A 25051-nucleotide genomic window follows, 5' to 3' on the forward strand; every position below is an offset into this window, starting at 1 on the left:
TGATTGGTCACATTTACGGTTCCCCCAGCACAGCCATCAAAACCTAGCTGCCTGGGGAAATTGGTTTTGCAAATACATGCAAGTTGGGGTAACTTTTATTCCCACCGACTTATGCTCTTTAACACAGCCATCGAAAGCAGTGTACCTGGTGAATTGGCAATGCAAATACATGCAAGTTGGGAGAACTTTTGTTCCTACCAACATGTGTTCCTCAACACAGCCATCAAAACCAGGGTACCTGATTAAATTGACATTTCAAATACATGCAAGTTGGGGGAACCTTTGTTTCCACCAATGATTACAAAGCCAACGGTAGTCCCACGTCAACCTTGCCATACCATACCATATATATAACCCACCCAGTTTTTTATCTGAACAAGACATTCGACATATTTCTCTGTTGGCTCAGAGGAAATTCAATTTTTATCACTTTTTGCAGCAACTGAGGTGATAGCGTATACAAGTTGCGACAATTATATATAATTGACTTTTACTCTGCCAAACCAATATAGTGGTTCTCAGATTTTCGTAAAAATTGGTAGTTTTGTTCCTTATCGTAAAACATTAGACCCGTATTTTTATATATTTTCATAGGAGTGGCTATTTATATTTAAGGTGGTCTGAAAAATCATGTTTTTCTCCCATTTTTTCAATAATTATTTCTTTTTAAATTCATTACTTTGAACTAACTGGGTCGATTCACATGATATACTAAACAAATTTTAGCAAATAAGCCAATTAGAAACCATAAGATTGTCTCATCAAAATAATGAATCTAATCAAAATGGATATTAATATGGAGTTCCTCATAGCCCGTGAAAGATGTACAGGCAGCAAACCTGTTTTTGTCTGAGGGTTAAGGACCGCACAAAAAAATCGCATAATAAAAATCGTACTAAACTGAATCAGTTGCTGTAAAAAACAGTTTCCGTAATTTGAAAAAACTTTTTATGCGGTGGTTAGGGACCGCATAAAAATGTTTCCTCAAGTTTCCTTAAGTAAATAACTAACGATTCCATTCGCGATCAACGTTCAGTTTCGTTTTGTTTTCCTTCTATACATTGAGACATGTTGGCTTTTTGTTTTTCCGAGCGATTTTCTTTAGAAAATCGCACAAAAAAAAAGTACATAAAAAACCGCACAAGAACAAGTTTTACTGTATTAACTAAATTCAATCTAATTAGTTTATGAAATACAAAAGCAATCATCGAAATTGATTCAAATCTCTACGTATAACATGATAGTCTATGATTAGAAATTAGAATGAGTATCGATAATGTAACCATGTTACAGTCGCCATAAATCAATGTAGGCACATGGTAGTTTATTCGCATAGGAATCAGCCAAAGCACCATCTCTCAATGGATACGTGTCAAAAGTTGACAGCAATCGGTCGATTGGTTCGTGAGTTACAGCATTGAGAGTGAAGCAACAAAACGATGGCATAATTGCATTAATTGGACTTCGAATTGCTTCCGCATCCACCGTATTCAACAGCGACTATTTTCTGTTCGCAGACCTGAAGAGAATGCTCGCTGGCAAGAAATTCAAGACTGATGATGAAGTGATTACCGAAACTGAGGCCTTTTTCTAGGAAAAACCGAAAGAGTACTATAAAAATGGTATCGACAGGTTGCAAGATTGCTATAATCGCTGTATCGCCCTCGAAGGCAATAATAAAAATGAATTTTGTATCGCCCAATGTTGAATAATAAAAATGAATTTTGCAAAAAAAAATGTTTTACTGTGTTACATTATAAACTTTTCAGCCGAACTGCTAGTTCAAAAGTTATGAGTTTTAGAAAAAAAAGTCATTTTTGGAATAAAGATGAAAAATTATTTTTTGAACCATCGGTTAAATTTGAAAAATCATAACTCAAAAAATAAAAAGAACACATCTCTGATTTTGAGATATTATATGTAAAATCCTCAGCTTTCTAGAAAAAAAAATAAAAAATATAGCGCTCTTGGTCCCGAGACCATGAAAACCATAAAAATCAAATACAATTAATAAGAACGGAAACGAAATTTAAATTTTCTGTAACTGAAGTATTTTTTCCAAAAATATGAGGTGATTGGCTTTAATTTGATATATCAATCATTAGAATCGGTTAAGTAGTTCAAATGTTCTGAACTTTTGAAAAAAGTAATTTTAGGAAAAAAGTAAAAAAAATGATTTTTCGGAACACCTTAAAACGGAAATGGTCACCCTAACGAAAAAATAGAAAAGAACGTGTCTAATTGTTTGCGATAAAGAATAAATCTACCACTTTTGACGAAAATCTGAGAACCACTATATCGGTTTGGCATGGAATGGTTGAATATTGAACGAAGATTGAAAACATGTTTATTTTGAAAAATCATAACTCAGAAACGAAAAAAACAAATCTCTGATTTTGGGATATGTTATTTAAAAAGGCCTGAGCTTTAAAAAAAAATATTTAAAAGTATGGCACCCTCTGTCTCTAAACCATGTAAAATACAAGACAAGAACAAATACAATCAATAGATACAAAAACAAAATCGTTTTTTTTAATGTGTAATATTACTTCAAAGAAGGCTAGCTAATTGATATCAGTTTGGTATGTCAATATCTGAATCGGTTCAAAAGATATGAATTTAAAAAATTGGAAAAAAAAAGATTTTTCTGACCATTCGTTATCTTTGGAAAATCATAACTCAAAAACGAAAAAGAACACTTCTCTGATTTTTTGGATATGTTATGTAAAAAAACCTCGGCTTTCAGGAAAAAATGTAAAAAAATATAGCACCGCAGGTTCCGAAACTATGTAAGGCGTCGTGCATAAATTACGTAACGCGAGAAAGAGGGGGGGGGTGTTCGCGGTCGATGTTGGGTTACGTAATGTTACATAGGGGGGAGGGTGGCTGATCGTCCCGTGACAAAATTCCATTTTTAACCCTAAACAAATTCACACGCCCCTATATGCTTGAGCAGCTAGCTTCAATTCTGGGACAGAATGAAGCTATGACCAAAATTTTACATGAAATCAAAAATTTAATTTTCTTATGTTTATAAACAGAGGTAAATATAGTTCGACTATGTTGTAGTCCCAGTTATTTTAGCAACTTTCTATAACAAAGTTTTGGTAAGGGTAAGGGTAAGGCTATCACTATCAAAGATAGTCTTCGTAGCATAACTGATTGCGTGTCCGCTACTAAGCGAACGATCAGGGCCCTCAACTGATCATCTGTGTGTGTTATTCTAGTTACTACGTCCATGCAACAATCATCAAGTCAACAGTCCCGCTGTATATGGCCCAACTGTGAAAATTAGTTTTTTCTACCTTTTGAACTTTTTGAACCGATTTAGCGCTTCTCCTTAGTTGCATTAGGGTGACCACGAAAAAACGTTTTTATGTATTTGAAATATCGGTCAATGCTGATATAGATATTCGGTTTAATACTCGATCAGGCAAGGGCTGTCCCAGGTTGAAGATTTCATGAAAAATTATTCTCTTGCCATGCCACGCACCATTTAGCGTCCAGATAATGCCTTATTATGTTCTTGAGATTACGATTTTTTTTAAATTAAAAACTCGGGGTGGGTTTTATCTGTGATATAACCGCAAGGTTAACGTAGGACTACTTTTGGCTTAATAATCATCTGATTGAAGTTGCATTTGAATCAATTCTCAATAAATAAATGAATGATTTTTTACCTTCGATAGATTAGTACACGGTGTTAATTGTTTTTGCAATGGTATAGATATATTCAAACAGTACTTAGCTGCTCCTTGAGAAAGTGGATACGCAACGAACGCTTTATTAGGAAACACACGAAAAGATACTCTCGTAGCAGTTTTGAGAACAAAACACTTGTTGCCCAACCAAGCAATTTTTCTGAACCGAAAACAAATGAAGAGAAATCGTGACGAAAATCCTCATGAGTAGAAGCATAGTGATTGTTAAAATGTTAAAAGAAAGTCGAAATTTAATCACGTTCACCCTGAGTTATACGAGCTTGCTGGGTGTCTTTGAACATAACAGTAATACGCTTAGTATGGATGGATGGAAGAAGAAAACTTGCCGACAAGACAAGCGTGAGTGGCTTCCTTATTGTTACATTGCATTAATGTTCCAAGTGGAACTTTTACCGTCTCATCGTAGGTAGGTATTACGTAATTTTTTGTTTTTAAGTAGTACTCAGTTTAGAATTCTTATGCCAAATAGCACGCCTTGTATGTGCTATTGCGAAAAAAATGGATTCAAGTCGCATAGGAATATACATATTTTCGAAATCAAAATCCAACATTTTCGCAAATGTAATGTTTTTTCAAAACTCAAAAAGGTAATTGGCTTCAATTTGATATGTTGATCGTTACAATCGGTCCAGTAGTTCAACATTTAAGAATTTAAAAAAGTCATTTTTGGAAAAAAGAGAAAAAGTTGATTTTTTGGACTACCCTAAATTGGAAATAGGCACCCTAATGAAAAAATGCAGGTCTAACATTTTACGATAAGGAACAAAATTATCACTTTTCATGAAATATGAGAACCACCATATCGGTTTGGCATGAAATGGCTGTATATGCATATCATGTTCAGTGCAGACTTTGTACTGGCACGCACCAGCAAAGAAGCAAAGTAGAAAAATAATTTTACCACTTGAGCTCCAGCATTGCACCGTGCGAGAGTATAAAGGAGATATCATTTGCGTTTTTCTTTCTAGTCGCACTCCACTCCAGCAAGAAGCAATCGAAAGCATTTAGGCAATTGAAATTTTATAAAAATGTCTTTTCAAAAATTGCGTGATTAATATTCTAATTTTAATATGTTTTTGATTTTCTGATATACACTCTCACGCTAAAGATCACGAGTTTAAGTCTCACTCCCCACATTCTTCCAACGGAATAAAGCTGTTGGTCCAAGTGCCGACCCGGTCAAAAGACTGGAAATCACTATAATAAAGGGTGTGTCACATCAAATTGCATCACGGAAAAAACGCTGTAGAAATTCGCCCAGTAGACCGATCCTTTTGAAAATTTTAGACAGTAAAATAAAAACTATTAAACAACTTTTGGCATTTTCTTTTTATTCATACTTCGAGCCCAAGCCCGTATGCTCGCACCTTCCTCTTTACCCCGTCCCCGTTTTGAACAGAAATCCATTTTCTCTTGAAATCCGCCTCCGATTTGACAACTTTTGGGTTCTTCCGGAGGGCCTGCTTCATAATCGCCCAATATTTCTCTATTGGGCGAAGCTCCGGCGCGTTGGGCGGGTTCATTTCCTTTGGCACGAAGGTGACCCCGTTGGCTTCATACCACTCCAACACGTCCTGTGAATAGTGGCACGAAGTGAGATCCGGCCAGAAGATGGTCGGGCCCTCGTGCTGCTTCAATAGTGGTAGTAAGCGCTTCTGTAGGCACTCCTTAAGGTAAACCTGCCCGTTTACCGTGCCGGTCATCACGAAGGGGGCGCTCCGCTTTCCGCAAGAGCAGATCGCTTGCCACACCATGTACTTTTTGGCAAACTTGGATAGTTTCTGCTTGCGAATCTCCTCCGGAACGCTGAATTTGTCCTCTGCGGAGAAGAACAACAGGCCCGGCAGCTGACGAAAGTCCGCTTTGACGTAGGTTTTGTCGTCCATTACCAGGCAATGCGGCTTCGTCAGCATTTCGGTGTACAGCTTCCGGGCTCGCGTCTTCCTCAACATGTTTTGCCTTTCGTGGCGGTTAGGAGCCTTCTGAACCTTGTATGTACGCAGGCCCTCCCGCTGCTTGGTCCGCTGGACGAATGAACTTGACAAATTCAGCTTATTGGCGACATCCCGGACCGAACTTCTCGGATCACGTCTAAACTGCTTAACTACGCGCTTGTGATCTTTTTCACTGACGGAGCATCCATTTTTGCCGTTCTTCACCTTCCGGTCGATGGTTAGGTTCTCGAAGTATCGTTTTAGTACTCTGCTGTCCGTGGATTGGACGATTCCCAGCATCTTACCGATGTCCCGATGTGACAACTCCGGATTCTCGAAATGAATGCACAGGATTAATTCACGACGCTCTTTTTCGTTCGACGACATTTTTCCAAATTTACGAAAAATTGACAGTGAAGCATGGCCAACGTGATCTATACACTCTTATCTGATTATAAGCGAAAGCTGAAGATATAAATCCTAAAAATTAAATTTCTACAGCGTTTTTTCCGTGATGCAATTTGATGTGACACACCCTTTACAGTAAAAAAAAGCGATTTATGGATCAAGTATGAACTGTATTTTGTATGACAAGTTCTAGAACACGCAAGTATCAATGCAAGCCGGAACCATTTTTCTTTATGAAAAATCTCCCAACCTGAACAGGAATCGAACCGAAAACTCCGAAGGTATGATATGTGTGACACTAGCCTCTCCATCATAGATCTCGCCAAATGCAGTCGGCTCACATTCGTCGTATTCGTAAAAAAATCCATACAACGCCAGATAGTACACTGGAGTCACTTTTACGCGGAGATACGTGACGCGTAAACGAAAACCAAATAATATCAAAATCTGTGTAAAATCTAACAAACAGGGAATTATTAGTTTGAAATGCAACCCATATTCTAACAATTGATTATCTGTTTTTTTTTTTGCATGCTAACAATCATGATATCTGTTTCTCCTTTCATTTCTCAGCTACTAATCAGAGATACAATACAAATTTATTCCGTGAAAAGTCATATTAATTAGCACATTAAATCTGTTTACAATGGAGTCACTTTTCACGCGAATAATACGTGCGGCGTAAAAAAGAAAAAGAAAAAACCTTGTGATTTCCAAAATTCGCGTAAAAAAGCCGCGTATATTCCGAAATCCGCATGAGATAAACCGCGTGAATGAAGAGGAGACGATCTAGTGTAGTGGTAACATCCATACCTCTCCCGTTAAAGGTAACGAGTTGAATTCTCACTCCCGACATTCTTCCAAAATGGATGGTAAAAGTGACGAGCCAACATAAAGAAAAAAACCGTGTAATTTCCGAAAACGGATTAAAAAATCCGCGTAAAAAGCGACTTTAATGTACTCAGTTTCTAAGTAAAGTATGACCTTTTGAGGTAATGCATTGACAACATTTTTTTATATTTGTCAAAACTTTTACATGTTCATGAATCGGATACGTTTACATTGTATCATATTAGTGCACTCAAGCGCTGAAGAGGACACTAAACCGATTTATTATTACAAACCACGATGTGCGCCGTATGATATTTTGAATGAATAAATCATGACACGGAAACTCTTTTTTTATGTATCGATTAATTTCAAACTAAAACGTATCGTCAAAAAGTTTTATGGGGATATTGTATTGATCTGTTTTTCTCTCGAGAATTTGTTTCCGCTAATACCATCTATATAACGGTGAAAACAGAATCGTATACTTGATATAAGGTGTAATGAAAAAATCGTATAGTTTAGAGCATGTTCAAAGAATCGTTGAATTCAGTTGTAGAATTACAACTTATTTATAATTATATCTCAAACTTATACCACACCAAGCAGAATTCAAGTTACCACACAAAAAGGATCTGCTTATAAACCAAAACATTCATCAAACCAATGAACATAAATAATTGACAAGAGTTTTCAAAATTTTCATTGTCAAACTGTGAAATTAAATCATTGTGTCACTATACAAATAAACACAACTGTGTGTCACTGTAAATATAAACAGGATATTCAATCAATTTTCAATGGTTCACATATAATGATCTAATGATCCACGGCGCAAAAGGTGTTTTATTGTTTTTATGGCTTTTACTTGATCTCTCAGCTTAGATTCTGTCAATTATAAATGGATTCATACCTAGCGGTTAAAGTTAAAGGTACAATCCCATTACCGAAAACACTAGTTCCCCGTACGATCCGACTTTGCTTGAAAGTAGCGGGTTTTTCTGCGGGATCCGGATTCTTCATCGTAGCACAGATACTGTTTAATCGATCCACAACACCTCCAAATACATTAGCTGGTATTTCTGCATTTCATCTTAATTCTTCTCTCCTCTTGATGATCATTGCTAGCGTGATGCCGAACGTACTTAACAGTGCTCGGGACAGGTTTAGTTTTGTCTTCTTTACTTTTTGATTTCTCCTTTGTCTGGACAAATGGTGAAACATAACTTTGAATAAACGTGTAGATGTAAAATGTATACACCTGTAGATGAAACTCATTAATTCCTCAAAAAAAAAAATACAACACTACAACACTAGAACAAGCACTAGAACGATGTCATTTTTATGTTTTTGATCCACTGCTGAATGAGAATATTTTGTTTCCTCATTTTGGGTGAAAGTTTCACCAACCACACTGAGCAACAAAAACCAGAAATGTACTCCTTCCCTTCCTTCGAAACGGTATGTGGAATGTGGAATGACTATAGTTTATTTAAATACCGTTTTTGCACACCACACGTAAATAATTGCTCAATTTCAATTTTGTAATTTCGTGTTTTTTTTTGTTTTTTTTGTACTATTACAAAGTTCAATGTTAAATATAGTTATATAATACAATTGAGGAAATAAGCTGAGCTAAAATAATGGATAATATTATTTCAAATGTTGATTGCTTCCGATCACTACTATCAATTCGCTGTTGGAAACGAAATTTTGATCCAAATCGAATGTAGTTGAAATGCTCCTCAAATAATGTTCACAAACATCGCATTCAATAATCACTTTCAACCGTCACTTATGCACTGACTGAAGGATTACTTCGAATTATGTTTGATGTTCATTGGACAAAAGAACGTTTCCCCGATTATCAGTGATAATGCTGTGCAATATATATGCACTTATGTAGCGACCGGTTCTACGCGCGAGGCTCTATTCAGCATTTCAACGATTCGAGAAACGAAGATAAACTAACAGCCTCTACGCGGTCGATTCAATTTTTGAAACCACATGACATTCTTATAGCGAACATCGCTTCGCACACGACTGATTCAGACAAATATATAGAAACACACAAACATGAACATTCTAATGTACATATGCGTGAATCTGATAGTGTTCAAATTTTCAAATATGTATTGAAACTATTTGTAATAATTATCTAAAGCTAATAGTCACAGATAATGTGAATAACACAACAAAAAAAACAATCATATCAATTTTTGCATCTATTGAGCATCATATTTGTAAAATTGATTATGGTGGATTAGATAAACCGTGATCGTTTTTGAATCGTGTGACTCGGAAACATAAACATAATCAACGATTGAATAAATGTTCCCGAGTCATCATAGTTGCATTTCGTTTTAATCCGAGCCCACAGAATGCGCCGCGGTAAGCTTCGCGCTGTTGAGGTTCAAAAAAAATCAGAGACCATAGATCATGGCGCCCTGCACGGCCACTACCGTCAAAGGAGGTGAGTTAGTATTACGAATGTCATGTAACAAATGCCCAAACCTGCCACATGCGGCAAATTTAACCTTCAAACCTTTGAAAGATTATCATATGTTTACCATGGTGCTATCAAATTGTATAGCTTTTCAGAATATGCAACAGTGATGTGTAGTTTGTTGTTCCACTCACAAATTCTCGGTTGGCGACCATGATTTCTCCGGAAGCACTGATCCGTTTCTTATGAAATTTTTGCCACGTATTGTACACCTGAGTGGCACCAGCTACGACCGGATTGGAATTGAAATTTTTGTTTTTAAATGCCAAAACAGTGGAATTATAACTAACTATTTTTTAAGCGCTGTATCGGTTATTTCAAGAGGTAGGAAAAAAGCTCTGTTCTACAAAGGTGTCTCAAATGACTGGGACTACAGCATTGTCGAACTATGTTTACCTCTATCTATAAAAATACGAAAGTTATATTTTTTATTTCATCGATAATTTTGGTCACCCTATTTTTGAAAACATAAAAATGAGCGCTCGATTATATGTAACAACTTTGTCGAAGACAGTTTTTGTCTAGAGAACAACTGTCGAGCTCTAAATGCTAATTTCCATTTAAATGCACCTCCAGGGCCATTGTGCGTTGGTAAAAAAATATGCGCTTGCCGTTTTCAAGACGGAGGACTAAATTTATCATAACTAGGACCCGTTTATGAATTGGGAAAACAAGGAAACGCCATACAACTTCATTGAAGTACACTGGAGTCGCTTTTCACGCGGGAGATACGCGGGTCGCGTTAAAAAATCTCGCGTAAAAAAACCGCGTATATTCCAAAATCCGCGTAGAAAAGCCGTGTAAATATCAAAATCCGCGTAAAAATAAACCGCGTAAATTTCAAAATGCGTGTAAAAATCTAACTATCAGTGAATTATTAGTTTAAAATGCAACCTATGTTCCAACAATTGATTAACTGATTTTTTTCGCATGCTACAATCATAATATCAGTTTCTGCTTTTATTTCTCAGCTACTAATCAGTGATGCAATACAAATTTATTCCGTGAAAAGTCACATCAATTAGCACATAAAATCTGTTTACACTGGAGTCACTTTTTACGTGGTTGATACGTGCCGCGTAAAAAAACCCTCGTAAATTCCGAAATCCGTGTAAAAAACCACGTAGATTCCGAAATCCGCGTAAAAATAAACCGCGTAGAAAACGACTTCAGTGTACTCACATCGTTATTCTGAATTTGAAACACAGCCATATTGCTTCCTTTATTCAAGAAAATGGAGATAATAGATAGCTCGCAATGCTGCCAACATTGGCCATCCCGGTTATATTGGATATCCGTCTACGCTGGTGACGCATATCGTTGGTGAAATCTTTAGCAAAACGCTTTGTACATTTCCCATCTGCCATGTAAGGCGATTAAAGTTTCAGACCATCACATGTGATATGAACCATGTTTGTGGAATTGTGTGGCACGATTGCTGCATTTGCACAATCGATCTAATGGCAAAATGCAAAATTACAATACTTTCGGATATTTATGACTCGATCGGATTGCAGGACACGGATTGTAGGATTAGTAGACAGATCTGAAATTTTCGAAGAAATTATACCATCGATTTTCGCAGGGATTATAATGTCGACTAACCACGTGAGACCGCACACGTTCAATGTTGTAACTATGCTCATTGAAGATTTCATTTTTTGTTTGATAACGCGTGGTGCAATGTTATGACAATGCAATGCGTTTTGGCTTGGATTTGGCGAAGACTGTGTCGGCGTTGCTTGTGATAGCGTCTCGCAAATGAATGTATTTTTCTTCGCTTCTGTCGATTGTGTCACAGATATAATATTGGTAGCACAATATTTGTATACGGGCAATTCCAAATGAAATCGTCCAAAAAATGCAGATTTTAAAAACATTTATTTTTGATTCGAATGCAAGTTTGTATTCCGTTTGGGTTGGAGGATATATGAGTTTTCCACAGCAATTGGGAATTTTGTGACTCAATCGTAACTTTTGAAAAGGGCGTATCGATTTTAGTAGGAGAAATCTTTGATAATTTATATCTAAAAAACTATGAGTCGTACCGAAGTAGTGTCTTAGAAAGAGTTATAGCGTATTGATGTCTAAACACGAAAAAATATATACTGAGAAAAAAATTAGTACTCTTTTTTTATTTACAAAAAAAAACTTTTATTTGCAATATGCAAAATACATATTTTTTAATTTTTTCATATAAAATAGAAGTCATGTAGAAAATTTAAAAAATGGATCCAAGATGGTAGAACTATTTTTGACGAACTTTGTGGAACATCGGATTTCTATGAAATTCCGAAACTTCGAATTTTTGTATGTTCACAATCATTTTTAGCCACAAACTATGATTTCTGATGTGATTTAAAACAAAAAAGATCATTATAAATCTCCTTCTAAATGTGGCCATTCTCGAGATATTTAAAAAAATATTTTTAATTTATTGTCCTTTTTATAGTAAATATTCCCATTTAATATGTTTGTCGTGTTATACCGTCATATTCATGAGATTTTATGAATTTGCTTATAATTTCCAACAACTTTTCCAAATACATCATTATGGTAAAAATATATGTTTAGGAGCTACGTTGAAAAACATTTGAAGACATGTGGGTTAACAGAAAACGTAGCGATATCAAAAACTCTTTTTTTATCTTAATACAAACTTTTAACATATTATTCGTGTTACACTATCAAAACACGAACAGTAGAATTAAAATCCAAACAACAAATACACTTTGTTGATTCAACCGGACGTTATGGGTACAAATATAATTAACTTGTTTACGTTATGCCTAGATTATACCTGAAGTCAGGTATCTCAAAGCTACCTCTGTATTGGTATATAAAGTCAGGTATCTTTAAGCTACCCCTGTACAGGTATATAAAGTCAGGTACCTTTAAGGTACATCTATAATGTATATGAAGTTACCAAACATCATTCATCAGTCGAACAATCTTCCTTATAGAGTGAATAACAGTATACCACAATGGACTGTTGTAGACTTTTTCCGAAAAACGGTAAGAAATGTTCATCTGAAAAACATTTCTTCACCGTGTCAATGATTGAAAAACTCATGTCAATGGGATGCAATATCTTTTCAGATACATCTTTAAAAATTTGCGGATCATGCCGTTTATCTATATACTCTTCCAAACCAAAGCAGTGTAATACTGAGGAGCAGATCAGTACAGCAGTAGGAAATACTTTAGAAGAAGTACCAACAATAGTTTCAGTCGTTTCAGCATCTTCGCAAGATTCCCAAAACAGCAATATACCAGGGTATTCCCGAGTGTACAACATTGAGCTGTTCAACAAGGGTATCGCCGGTATTAACGTTTCACCAATAATGACGAAAAGACTTGGACAGGCTAGTTACCCCCAAACAAAAATTCAAAGAAATTTCTAAAGGTATTAAAAGAAATCTATTTTCCTTTTCACATGAAGAAGACGAAGAGTCGAACTTTAAACAAAAGGCAAAAGAGTTTGATGAGATTATCAATCAGCTCAAAGAGAAATTTGATAGCACAGAGACAACAAGATCAGAAAAAGTTAGAATTTTAACAGTTTTGCCTAAGTTTTGCCTAAGTTTTGGTCCGTGCAAAAAATGGAAGAAGAATTTGGCGTTAATAAATATATGGCAATTCAAGCCAAAAAACTGGCAAATGAAAAAGGTGTATTGTTGACACCACATAGCAAATATGAACCAAGTGAAGATGTTAAAAATCATGTTTCGGAATTTTATAATGACGACGATGTCAGTCGATCATTACCTGGAGAAAGAGACTATGGGCCTGATCACGAACGTCACTTCACGGTGAAAACGAAATGAATTGTATGCAATTTGTATACATTTCAACAACTCAATCCAAATTGCAAAATTGGATTTAGCTCTTTTGCATCAATGCGTCCGAAGCATTGCAAATTGCTGAGTAGTTCTGGAAATCATAACGTTTGTGTTTGTACATTCCACGAAAATGTAAACCTTATGATTCATAGTCTCAAAAAACATTCCTTCAACATTAAATGCAAAGAATATATGAAAAAAAATACTCTGTAACATATCAAATAGATCAAAATACTGTTACCTTCGTGAATGTAAAAAATGGCCAACAATGGACGAGTTTGGAAACTGGTTTCTAGATGAGCTTAAGGAACGCAATTTAAGTGAAACCACTTATGCACAATGGATTTCTACTGATCGATGCGACATAGAAACTCTTGTAAAACCGGTGGAAGGATTTGTATCGTATTTTTGCGAAAAAATAGAAAAATTACTTACTCATGATTACATTCAAACACAACAGTCCACATTTATTAACAATATAAAAGCCAATTTGCAAGAAAATGAGGTTGTTGTGACTTGCGATTTTTTCAAAAATTATTCATTTGTGCTTCAAGATGAAGTTCAAAGTCATCACTGGAACAATGACCAAGCAACAATCCATCCATTCGTTGTTTATTATAGAGATGGAAAAGGTTCTCTGGCAAATTTTAGCTTTGTATTTATATCTGAAGTTTTAAGTCATGACACAATAGCTGTGCAAGTATTTATTTCTAAATTAGTAACATTTTTGAAACAACAAATGCAGGTAAAAAGAATAAAATTCATGTCGGATGGTGCTGCATCTCAGTATAAAAATAGGAAAAATTTTGCGAGTTTATGTCAGTTTAAATCGAAATACGACATTGACGCTGAATGGCATTTTTTGGCAACATCACACGGCAAAGGACCTTGTGATGCAATTGATGGTACATTAAAACGGATGGCAACAAGAGCTAGTTTGGCTAGGCAGCATGAACATCCGATTACGAGTGCAAAAACGTTATTTGACTGGGCTAGCAAGCGAAAAGTAGACTATCTTACAAAATTGTACTTTTCATATATGTCACAAGAAGAATATGATCAGGGTGTGGAAGAGTTGAGTAGCATGTATGATAACACCAAACAAATTCCAGGTACCCAAAAGTATCATTCTTTCGTACCTGTATCCGAGAATTAAGTAGCAGCAAAGTTGTACTCTAACGACAATGCAGCAAGTTATCATAATGTGTATAGAAATATAAGAAAATAATGAAAAAATTAAATTATATACAACAAAATTGTTAGTTGATAAAAATAAATGCTAAAAATTCTAGTATTATTATTAGTATCTTATAAACTCCGATAAATATAGGTATTACTTGACCAAATTGTAGAGAATATATTTTATAATATATTAGAATTATATTTTTTCCTTTTATAAATGTTGTGTTCTGTTGGTGCAACATGTATAACATGTTAAAAATTTGTATTAAGATAAAAAAAAATAATATCGCTACGTTTTATATTAACCCACATGTGTTCAAATGATTTTCAACGTAACTCCTAAACATATATTTTTACCATGATGATGTATTTGGAAAAGTTGGTGGAAATTATAAGCAAATTCATAAATTTCATGAACATGACGGTATAACACGACAAACATATTAAAAGGGAATATTTACTATAAAAAAGACAATAAATTACAAAAAAGTTTCAAAATATCTCGAGAATGGCTGCATTTAGAAGGAAATTTATAATGAGCTTTTTTGTTTTAAATCACATCAGGAATCATAATTTGTGGCTAAAAATGAATGTTATCATACAAAAATTCGATGTTTCGAAAATTCATAAAAATTTCCAAAATTCAAATTCATAAATGTTCCACAAAGAACGTCAAAAATAGTTTTACCATCTTGGACCCATTTTTTAAATTTTCTACATGACTTCTATTTTATATGGAAAAATTTAAAAAAAAATAAAAAATATGTATTTTGGATATTGCAAATTAAAGTTTTTTTTGTAAATAAAAAAGAGTACTATTTTTTTTTCTCAGTGTATATTTTTTTCATGTTTAGACATCAATACTCTATAACTTTTTCTAAGACACTATTTCGGTACGACTCATAGATTTCTCCTACTAAAATCGATACGCCCTTTTCAAAAGTTACGCTTGAGTCAAAAAAATCCCAATTGTTGTGGAAAACTCATATTTCCTTAAACCCAAACGGAATACAAACTTTCATTCGAATCAAAAATACTCAAGCTTTGTTTTTTGCGGATACTCTGGATTTGAACATATTTGTACAGACCGGAATGTGTTTCGCTATCACGGAGAAATCTGACGCATTGGTCATTGATATCTCATCACCACGAGCTTCTAGCTAACAAAATGGAGGTTTTCAAGATCGTGAGTTTAGAATAAGTTTTATAAAGTGTCCTTTTCTAAGGTACCAAGCGAATGACTGAAGCAATTTAAAGTCTTCTTAATTCGAGACATCATCATCACCAAAACAACCCCGTCAAATTCACGTTTAGGAACGTTTAGATACAAAAACCTCAGTAGAGTCCCTTCACATTGCTCAATTCCGGGTAATGAGAGGGCTGACTCATTAACAAATGTGGGTGCGATTGAAGGCGACATTTATCAGCGTCAAATCGCCTTCAATTAATTTTACTCTTTAGTCCGTAAAAATACCATCGTTAACTGGCAACGCAAATGGAACGAAGATGAATTGGGCCTCCACTCAATTATCCCTAAAGTTAGCCTCAAACCGTGGTTCAAATTGAATAACGCGATCATGAACATCGATTGGGCTGAGATATTCCGCGGAAAGGACACGAATGAAACGGTACGTATATTTTATGAGAAGTTGTACAACATTCTAGGGTGATGTGTTCCGCGTAAAAGATGTCAAAATTATTGCTTCCGACAACGCCATTCCAATCATAAAATCTACGAAACTGAAATGAGAACAATAAAATTTGACTTCTCTCACACCCTGACAACCCTGGTGGACAAAATGTTGAACTCCCTTCCCCGTCAGGCTAACGCCATATGAGCCTTGATAAAAAAATTTATATTTAGGAAAAAAACCCCTGCTGGACACCTGAATTACAAAATCTCCGAAACATCGTTCGTAAAGCACGCAAGAAATATTTCAAAGCTAGAACTGCCGAAAACCGTACCAACTTACAGTCTTTAGAAACACGGTACACGAACCACCAGTACGTAGCTTTTAGTAGCTACATCGAACGTTTGCAGCAAAGTACGAGACAAAACCCGTCATCTTTTTGGTCGTTTATACGTAGTCGCAAAATTCCTAATCGAATTCCTGTCGAGATGACTCATGAACTCGCCTATCTCTTCACCTCACGAGATAGCAGACAGTTTTGCTGAATTCTTCGAGAATGTTTATAGCACAGCATCGCCAACATTCACCCCTAATAGTGTAAGAACCTGCCCTGCGTATAATCTGAGTTGTCCGCTTCCAGTTTTGAGCCCAAACGAAATATGTGTAACCCTGAGTAAGTTGGAAGTTTCGAAAGGGCACGGACAATATACCGCCACTGTTTGTAAGAGAATGTGCCGATTCACTGCTGATGCCACTGACGATAATTTTTAACAGGTCACCCAATGAAAGCGTATTTCCGGATGCCTGGAAGCTGGCCTCGATTACTCCGATCTTTAAAGTTTGCAACAATCATGCAGTTGAGAATTACAGAGGTGTCTCGGTTTTTTGTTCTCTGTCAAAAGTGTTGGAGCATTTGGTTCACGATGCTCTGTATGCCGCTTCCCGACCGTTGATAACGGAGCTCCAGCATGGTTTCGTAAAGAAGCGATCCGCTACTACCAACCTGATGTCCTACGTGAATTTCCTGTGTTCGAAAATTGAAAAACGACACCAGACTTCTCTAAGGCGTTCGACAAGGTACCTCTGGGCTTGGCAATTCCTACGTTTAAATATCTTGGCTCCCCTGATTGAATCACCAAATGGCTACGCTCGTATTTATCTGACCGGAGAGCATTTGTCAAAATGAACGGATTTCACTCACGCGTTTTCTCCATTACGTCAGGCGTTCATCAAGGTAGCGTTCTTGGACCGCGTATATTCATTTTGTTTATTAAAGATCTCTGTTTCCGGCTGAAATCGAGTTTGCTGATGTACACCGAACATCTGAAAATCTAAAAAGTGATATCATCTCATCTAAACTGTTGCGCACTTCAAGCTGATGTGGACGAGTTTTCTCTGTGATGTACTGAGAACGGGATGGAGCTTGACACCAAAAAGTGTAAATTTATTTTGTTTTCCCGCCGACAATCCCGATTAGATTTTCAATATTCCATCCATTCAGAGGTTCTGGAGCGTGTTGAAACTATCCGTGATTTAGGGGTCACGGTTGATAGCAAACTCCGGTTCAACGAACACAACCGCAGAGGCCTTTGCAGCCCTTGGTTTTATCCGACGCGATGCAAGTGGCTTCACCGATGCATACGCTCTTAAGGCACTATACTGTTCGATTGTCCGCAGCATCATGGAGTATGCTGCTCCCGTATGTTCACCTTATCATACAGTCCAGAGTATTCGGATGGGAAGGGTTCAACGCAGCTTCATTCGGTATGCTCTTCGACAACTTCCGTGGAATGAACCAACAAATTTGCCAGATTATCGGAGTCGCTGTAGACTTCATCTTGAAACTCTAGCCGATAGACGCAGCAACCTTCAGAGACTGTTTATATTTGACCTCATCATTGGAAACATTGCATTGGATTGCTGAACGGACGTGGTATCCACGGTGTGCTAAATACATTAGCCAGCGGATAGAAGCTTAACGGCTTGTGACAAGACGACTGCAAGGATTGTACAAATTATAAACGCTCATCTTATTTCCTAACAAGAATAAGACATCTATTGAGTGTTTTGGTCGAAAAATCATTCAAGATTACCTTAGCATGGGTTCCCTCTCATTGCTCGATTCCGGGGAATGAGAAAGCGGACTCGCTAGCTAAGATGGGCGCTTCAGAAGGCACACTTTTTGAAAGGCAAATTGCCTATAATTAATTTTTTCACATTCCTCGTCAGGACACACTCGTTAGTTGGCAGCGCATGTGGAGTGAAGATGAGTTCGGTCGTTGGTTACACACGATTATCCCTAAGGTTTCGACGAGTGCTTGGTTTAAGGGATTGAATGTAGGTCGTGATTTCATTCACGTGATATCTCGGCTCATGTCCAATCACTACAACCTACACGCGCATCTCTATCGCATTGGGCTCGCAGCAAACAATCTTTGTGATTGTGGCGATGGCTACCACGACATCGAGCATGTTGTCTGGTCGTGTATCCGTTTCCATGCTGCTCGCTCTCAGCTCTCTAGAGCACAAGGCAGACAATCGGATATCCCCGTCCGGGATATCTTAGGTAGCCGTGATCCTGATCTTCTGCTTCATCTATACCTGTTCCTCAGAAACGCCGATGTCAACGTTTAATGATGTTTCCTTCGTTGTGTCATATCCCTCCTATCATTTCATATCCCTCCTATCCGATCTATAAACTTTTACTTAGTCGCGGCAATACATACACACACTCTTTACAGATACACGGGCCAAAGGTTGTGCAGTCCACTGATGATTCAACAAGAGCCAAATGTTGTACCGCTCATGACAACTCTACACGAGCTGATGATTGCGCCGGCTAGTGACCATTCTATCCTGGATTCCTCGAGTCGAGAAGACGCACCACGCTAGATATGGGGTACATACTAGGGGGGCGTTGCTGATTAATGGTCAGCTGCATCCCAATAGGAAGTATCCCGTGTCGGGCACACGTACAGAGCATTGGAGACAGCAACATCCCAATTACGAGAACACTTGTAATACTAACCTCGAGCCGACCGCGAGTAATCGGTTACATATTACTAACATAGATAATAAGAAAAACTGTCAAAATATTGAACTCCGGCCCCGTCAGGCTAACGCCATATGAGCCTTGATAAAAATATATATTTTGGAAAAAAAAATCATTGGAAACATAGACTGCCCTTCTCTTCTGCAAAGTATTTACATGTACGCACCTGTTGATCTTCGATCAACATGACTAAAGATTTTCGAAATAATATCCTTCGGGACGGAAAAGAAATTTATACGGTCCGATTTTATATGGAGAATATAATTTACCTATAAGTTAATTCATATTTAAGTGATTTCGTTTACATAGTAATTCAATCTCTTACGTTTAGTTTCCTTCACAATTCTTCTAGTCCTTTGATTTCTGCTTCAACTAACTGACCAACTAGCGGGTAGTCCGTAACCTATATCATTAAGATTCAGCTTTTTATTATTTTATTTTATTTAGGTTGTAGGTTTAGAAATAGACTCACCACTAGTGTTAAGTAGAATAGTAGAATAATATAAATTTTAATTATATACTATATATACTAAGTAGAATAATACAATTTTTAACTATATAAGAAACGATCCTGTGATTCCAACTGTGATAATAGTTTTAATAGGCACTAACAAAAGACTCCTTCAACACGCAATGGTTTGTCCACTACTTGTATTCGGCTGTCACCGTTGCTTCCGCTTTGCTATCAATTGTTTCATCGTTGACGCTAGGTGCAATACCTTTGGTGGAAGGTTCGTATACAACAGCACCTTTCCGACAACTTCGTGAGCGTGTTTTATTTGTAGTTAACCGTCATAGAACAATGTATGGGTACAACAATCCTTTTGATAACTGTGTTAGATCGTTCGATGATGTAAGTGCTGTTTTTGATTTTAATTTGTCTAAATACGTGTTCAAAAGTAGATTAAGGAACTTAGACTAAGATTCAGTCTGTGGAGTTTTTAAAACTCGAGACCAAGTGTGAGCCTGTAAAAATAAACGGATTAATAAAAAAAGCCTCAGTAAAGTCAAATAATTCCCATTACGTTTTTCATTAACGAATCACAATATAAAATTTTATTTCAGATCACTTCGTCTTCGCATATCGATATCGGTTATAGTTCCTATATCGACTGCCGGTTTGGGCCTAAGAACGTGCGTCATAAGCCGATTACGAAGGAACATGTCACTTGACAGACAAGAGATAGGACTGTATTCGCTCATTTCTAGAAAAGAACAAACTCCCTGTGATCAGACAAATCATTGAATCGAACGAAAGGGGGTCACTCGAGATTGGCGAATATTGGGGGATGAAAATATCTGCTCCATATCGAGTAACGTCATTCCATCAATGAGTGCACTGTTTGACGCACTAAGCGTAGTGTCAGTAGAATCAAATATGTCCAGAAGGCGAACAATTCCAACAGAGGTCAGGCTGATTGTAGTCCCTGAACAATAGATGAAGATCATGAGGTCGCAGTTCCTCGGATATGGCCAGTACAGGATATAGAGGGATATATACTACTTCGAAATAAGCGAACTGTAACGTTTTGAAACGACAATGAGGACACCGTTTTCTCTAGTTTTAACAGTACTAATGGCATGACAGTCATTGCGGTAAACGTTGTATCCAGATCCAAATATATCCGTTGAATGATATTGTTCATTAAGCTACGTTTCACTTAATACAGCACGGACACGATTATATACAATCTTCGATTTCTTTTCACTGTATATAACGTTTGCATTGAAAAAATTGCTTTTTTCGGATGATGATAAAAAAGCTAAGACAGATAATTGAGTTTGATAAATTTGCCATGCAATGTAATTATATTAGCTTACTTGCAAAAAAAAATCTACACCCTTGCATGCGTGTAGGCATGTTTTTGAGTTCTTCCTTCCTTCCTTTTATTTATCAATTTTTTTTTTTTAATGATGATGGTCCTACCTCTTTCCCCTGCAAAGGTTTGAGCGGAACGAGTTATCTTATTGATAATAATTATATTACGGTATTTACATTTTTTTCATCAACTAACCAGTAGGCAAGCGAGATTGAAAAGAAAACGGACTGGTTATCTCGCAGGCATAGATTACTAGTCGAAAGAACAATTTAAGCCATTATATGAACGTATTTATTCCATGGCATGTCGAGGGAATTTCCAACCCGGGAAGACCCTAGACGGATCGGGAATTGAACCCAATACCTATGTCAGTATTAGCCAAGAATTTACAAGGAAATTCCCGCTTTATTAGATACCCGGCCACGATGCGATCGTTTCTGAGTTCAAGCAGCTGAGCAAACCCAAGCCTAACTCTAGCCGATACTTCAGGCCCATTACTTATCTCAAGGCATGTCAAGAAAATTTCCAACCCGAAAAAATCCTTGACCGATCAGGAATGAAACCCAATACCTATGTCAGCATTAGCCTTGAATTTACAAAGGGATTCCCGCTTCACTAGATACCCGACAACATTCTGCAAACGTGATCGAGACCAGAAAGTTGAGCAAACCTAAGCCTAATTCCAACCAATACTTCAGGCCCTACATTCAACCTGGAGTATAAACGTATCGACCAGAATCTGCAATGAGATCTGCCACAACACAGAAAAATCTCGATATAATTATCTGTCAAGAAGATGAATTTATGAGTATTCCGGTTGAGCTATCCCTAGCTTCCCTCTGGTTTTCACATTATACCCCTTGGATTGCTTCAATTTTTCCGCAAAAAACAGCTTTTGCTTATGTTCGATCTAAAGTATTTTTATGTCTGTCAACGCGCGCGGGCTCAAACTATTGCAGACTTCACAACTAATTTATTCTTTAAATTTATTTAAAAACTAAAAATGAAATACAAACAAAATCAATCAATACCATCATCATCAAAGTCTTGAAATAAAAAAAAAATTAAAGAAAAATACACAAACAAAAATACAAATCAATTTCATTTATGGTTTCGCGACAAATTATTGGAGTAGATCTTACGCTTTAGGTTTGCCCAAAAATTCTCGATGGAACGCAGGTGAGGGACGTTGGGTTGGTTCGCCGACTTGGGTACCACATCGATATATAGCCGCTCGAGTAGTGGGCAGACGCCAGATCCGGCCAGAACATCGCGTCTTCACTCATATGGTATTTTTTGATGAACGACACAACTTCCTGCTGGTACTTCGTACTATAAATTTCCCCGTTCACGGCCAATCCGGAGCTAAAGAGCGGCTTTGACATCCCCTTCTCGCTGCCACAACAGCACCTTCTTGGGGAACTTGGTATGTGAAATAAACTTCACTTCGAAGCTCACTTCCTTCGTGGGGGAAGTAAAATACGAAGTGTCCTGCCAGTCGTTGTCATCCAGGGTGATATAGGTTTCGTCGTCCATCACCACCGCCACGTCGCGTTTCACCGGGAAAATCTACTTGACTATCTTATTCAGTCGCTGCCGCTGCGCTGCCAAGATGTAGAAGCCGGAACGGGCGTATCCGGCTTCCACAAAGTGTCAGACGATGTCTGTTTTCGACGCAGCGGGGTACCGTTCTTTGAACGTTTTCGTTATCACGGTTAGAGTTCGACTGACAGAGCTGTCAAATTTTTTTTACTGACTCATGGGTTACTATGAATGATGCTGCATTGGGTAGTTTCGTCAGTTCGTGTTAAAGTAAACCCATGAAAAATCGTCAATTTTTGCCCATTTTTTAATGAAAACGTTAATTGAATCCTGTACATAATCGAGTCAAATTTTTTTATTTGTTTCTTATACACATATTTTTCGTTTTTGATTCTAAAAGAAGAATTTATTTTTTTATTATTCCCCTAAAGTCATAAAGTACCATTCTCATATAAAAAATCCTAATTATTTCAGGAGGTGATAGAGGATCACGTAATTATAAAAATTCTTCTACGCATATGTTCGAATTCCAACAATGACAGAGTTATTGAACTTTTTCTCTGTTTCGAGCCCTGTTTGCCTTAAACTGACTCTGATTCAAAAATTACGCCACGTAGGACAATTCTGTTGAAAAATTTGAAAGATAAGAAAATTTTATAAAGGATACAGTTGTGAAACATCCAAATTAGTGGATTTAAATAACATTTTCGAATTAAGTTTTATTACTTAGTTTATTACTTAGTTTTATTAAAAGTTTGTAGTTTTTAAGGAGCTACTCTTAATTTTATCCAAAAAAATACATAATAAACATGAATATTTATATCAACCAAACTGAGGCTCTCTAACTGCTCTACAATTTGTTCGTTCGCACCAAATTTTTATCTTTATTTTAAATTTCGCTAAAATATCATTTTGAACAATTCCTGGTGAATCTTCAACTAAAATCTACCATAATCACGATTTTTACATCACTGTACTCGCAAGCAATTTGACACGCGATAAAGCTGTAAGGGAACCGCGGGTAATACGGATAATGGGGCTAATATGGACAGGTAGTTGATATGTATAGATACATTTTGAATTTCCGATTTCTGTTAATGAGAACACCTCCTACATGTTATTCTATAATATTTAAGCCACCATATGGCAATGAATACTGATCAAAAGTGGAAAAGGGAAACAAAAACCGAAAATTATGCATGATTCCGCGTGTGGATGTAGTTTTAGCTGCTTCAATATTAAGCATTTTGAGTGGTTTAATATCAAAATTCAATTCGCTGATGCTTATATTTCGGTTTGTGAGTTAACATAGAAGCAATATTAGATATTTACACAAAAAATTTAAAAAAAATTATTTTTGAGTGAAAAAATTTAAATTATTGAAATAATTTTACTGGTGGGACAAAACGGACAGTTGCCAGTGGGAGGGACATGGATTGTGAAAAGTCTGTTTAATCTATTCCCAAGGAATGTCCTCAGTCTATAAATGGAAATCAATTCGCTAAATATGGACTGTTTAGAAGCTGACTGGAACCAAAAGCATAATAGTGGAGGGTCTGTTCGTTTATACCGCTGAATACGATATCACTTCTAGGTGGATTAATTCGATTTTTTCATCATTCAACGGACATTCGTGATGAGTTCAGACCTTGGTTGAATAAAATTATTCCTCTCGCGATCGATAAACCTTTACGCTTCATATATTACAAACCTGTCCATATTACCCCCACTACATGTCCATTATACCCGCATCAAAAAAAAGTTGTACTTTTCGGTCTGTTTAAATTTTTATAGAATAACATTGAAAAACACTTTTTTGTAAAATATTTGGCTAATTAAGTAGAAAAACAGTATGTTGAATTGCAAGAAACTGCATCAAAGTTTCGGGATACATGAATTTCCAAAGATATAATTGAAGTTCTTCATAACATATCCGTTTTACCTCCACCTCCCCTACTTGAATCATTGAGCGCTCTACTTGAATCCTGGAAACAACAATGATACTGACGAAGCAAGGAATGCACCGGAGACTCCACCTGCTCCATCTGGATGCCCGACTTATTCGGATGACTCAGGAACTCCCTTAGAGCTGTTGGCAATGCGCCGTGGGTTTAAACAATGACACCTGATGGCGGCTTGCGGATGTGGAAAAGTGAGCGCACCCTACGTTTCTTCTGAAGCTATTAACGGCGAACAACAAGGTACAAGAAAGAGTGTTTTCAGATAAGTCTCTTGCCATTTCCAAAGAAGTTCAACTTTGTTTTGGTTTGATCTAGCGTCCTTTCACTACGCTCAAAACACGCGTTGGACCGGTACGACGTCAACAATGTGAATTTTGTGCCAAAATAGGCGAGTCCACCAAATTCGCTGAAGCTTCGCCCTTTTGACCTATAAAGACAGCACTTCGTAAGCGTCACCCAATTATTGAAAACGAGTTGGAGTACTGGAGAGTTTGAATTTTAATAAAATTAAAAAATGGAAAAATTTGTTGTACAAAATTTGATTGATGAAAAAATAGAATATATAAAGCAAATATTTTCTGAGAGTTTCAGGAGAATCCGATAAAATACGCCAGTTCTGTGTG

At 36.7% G+C, this 25051-nt stretch overlaps 2 protein-coding genes across 3 annotated transcripts in view; both read right to left on the reverse strand.

Annotated features, from left to right (window-relative positions):
* Positions 1-9038, reverse strand: part of LOC129771541 (transient receptor potential channel pyrexia-like) — a 28312-nt gene extending 19274 nt beyond the window's left edge. Inside the window, exons 1-2 of the mRNA XM_055775291.1 lie at positions 8579-9038; positions 7806-8153 (exon numbers count right to left, since the gene is read on the reverse strand). Coding sequence (XP_055631266.1) covers positions 7806-7915 — 110 coding nt within the window. The 5' untranslated portion in view covers positions 7916-8153; positions 8579-9038. The remainder of the gene's footprint in view (positions 1-7805; positions 8154-8578) is intronic.
* The window catches only part of LOC129771544 (28S ribosomal protein S9, mitochondrial), an 86037-nt gene that overhangs the window by 19531 nt on the left and 41455 nt on the right, over positions 1-25051 (reverse strand). Inside the window, exon 7 of one of the 2 annotated variants that reach the window (XM_055775295.1) lies at positions 24712-24855. The exons of the other annotated variant lie outside the window; for it this stretch is intronic. Coding sequence (XP_055631270.1) covers positions 24760-24855 — 96 coding nt within the window. The 3' untranslated portion in view covers positions 24712-24759. Of the gene's footprint in view, positions 1-24711; positions 24856-25051 lie in introns of those variants that run through there. 2 annotated transcript variants of the gene reach the window in all.

Source organism: Toxorhynchites rutilus, chromosome 2, assembly GCF_029784135.1.
Source record: "Toxorhynchites rutilus septentrionalis strain SRP chromosome 2, ASM2978413v1, whole genome shotgun sequence".
Taxonomy (NCBI): domain Eukaryota; kingdom Metazoa; phylum Arthropoda; class Insecta; order Diptera; family Culicidae; genus Toxorhynchites; species Toxorhynchites rutilus.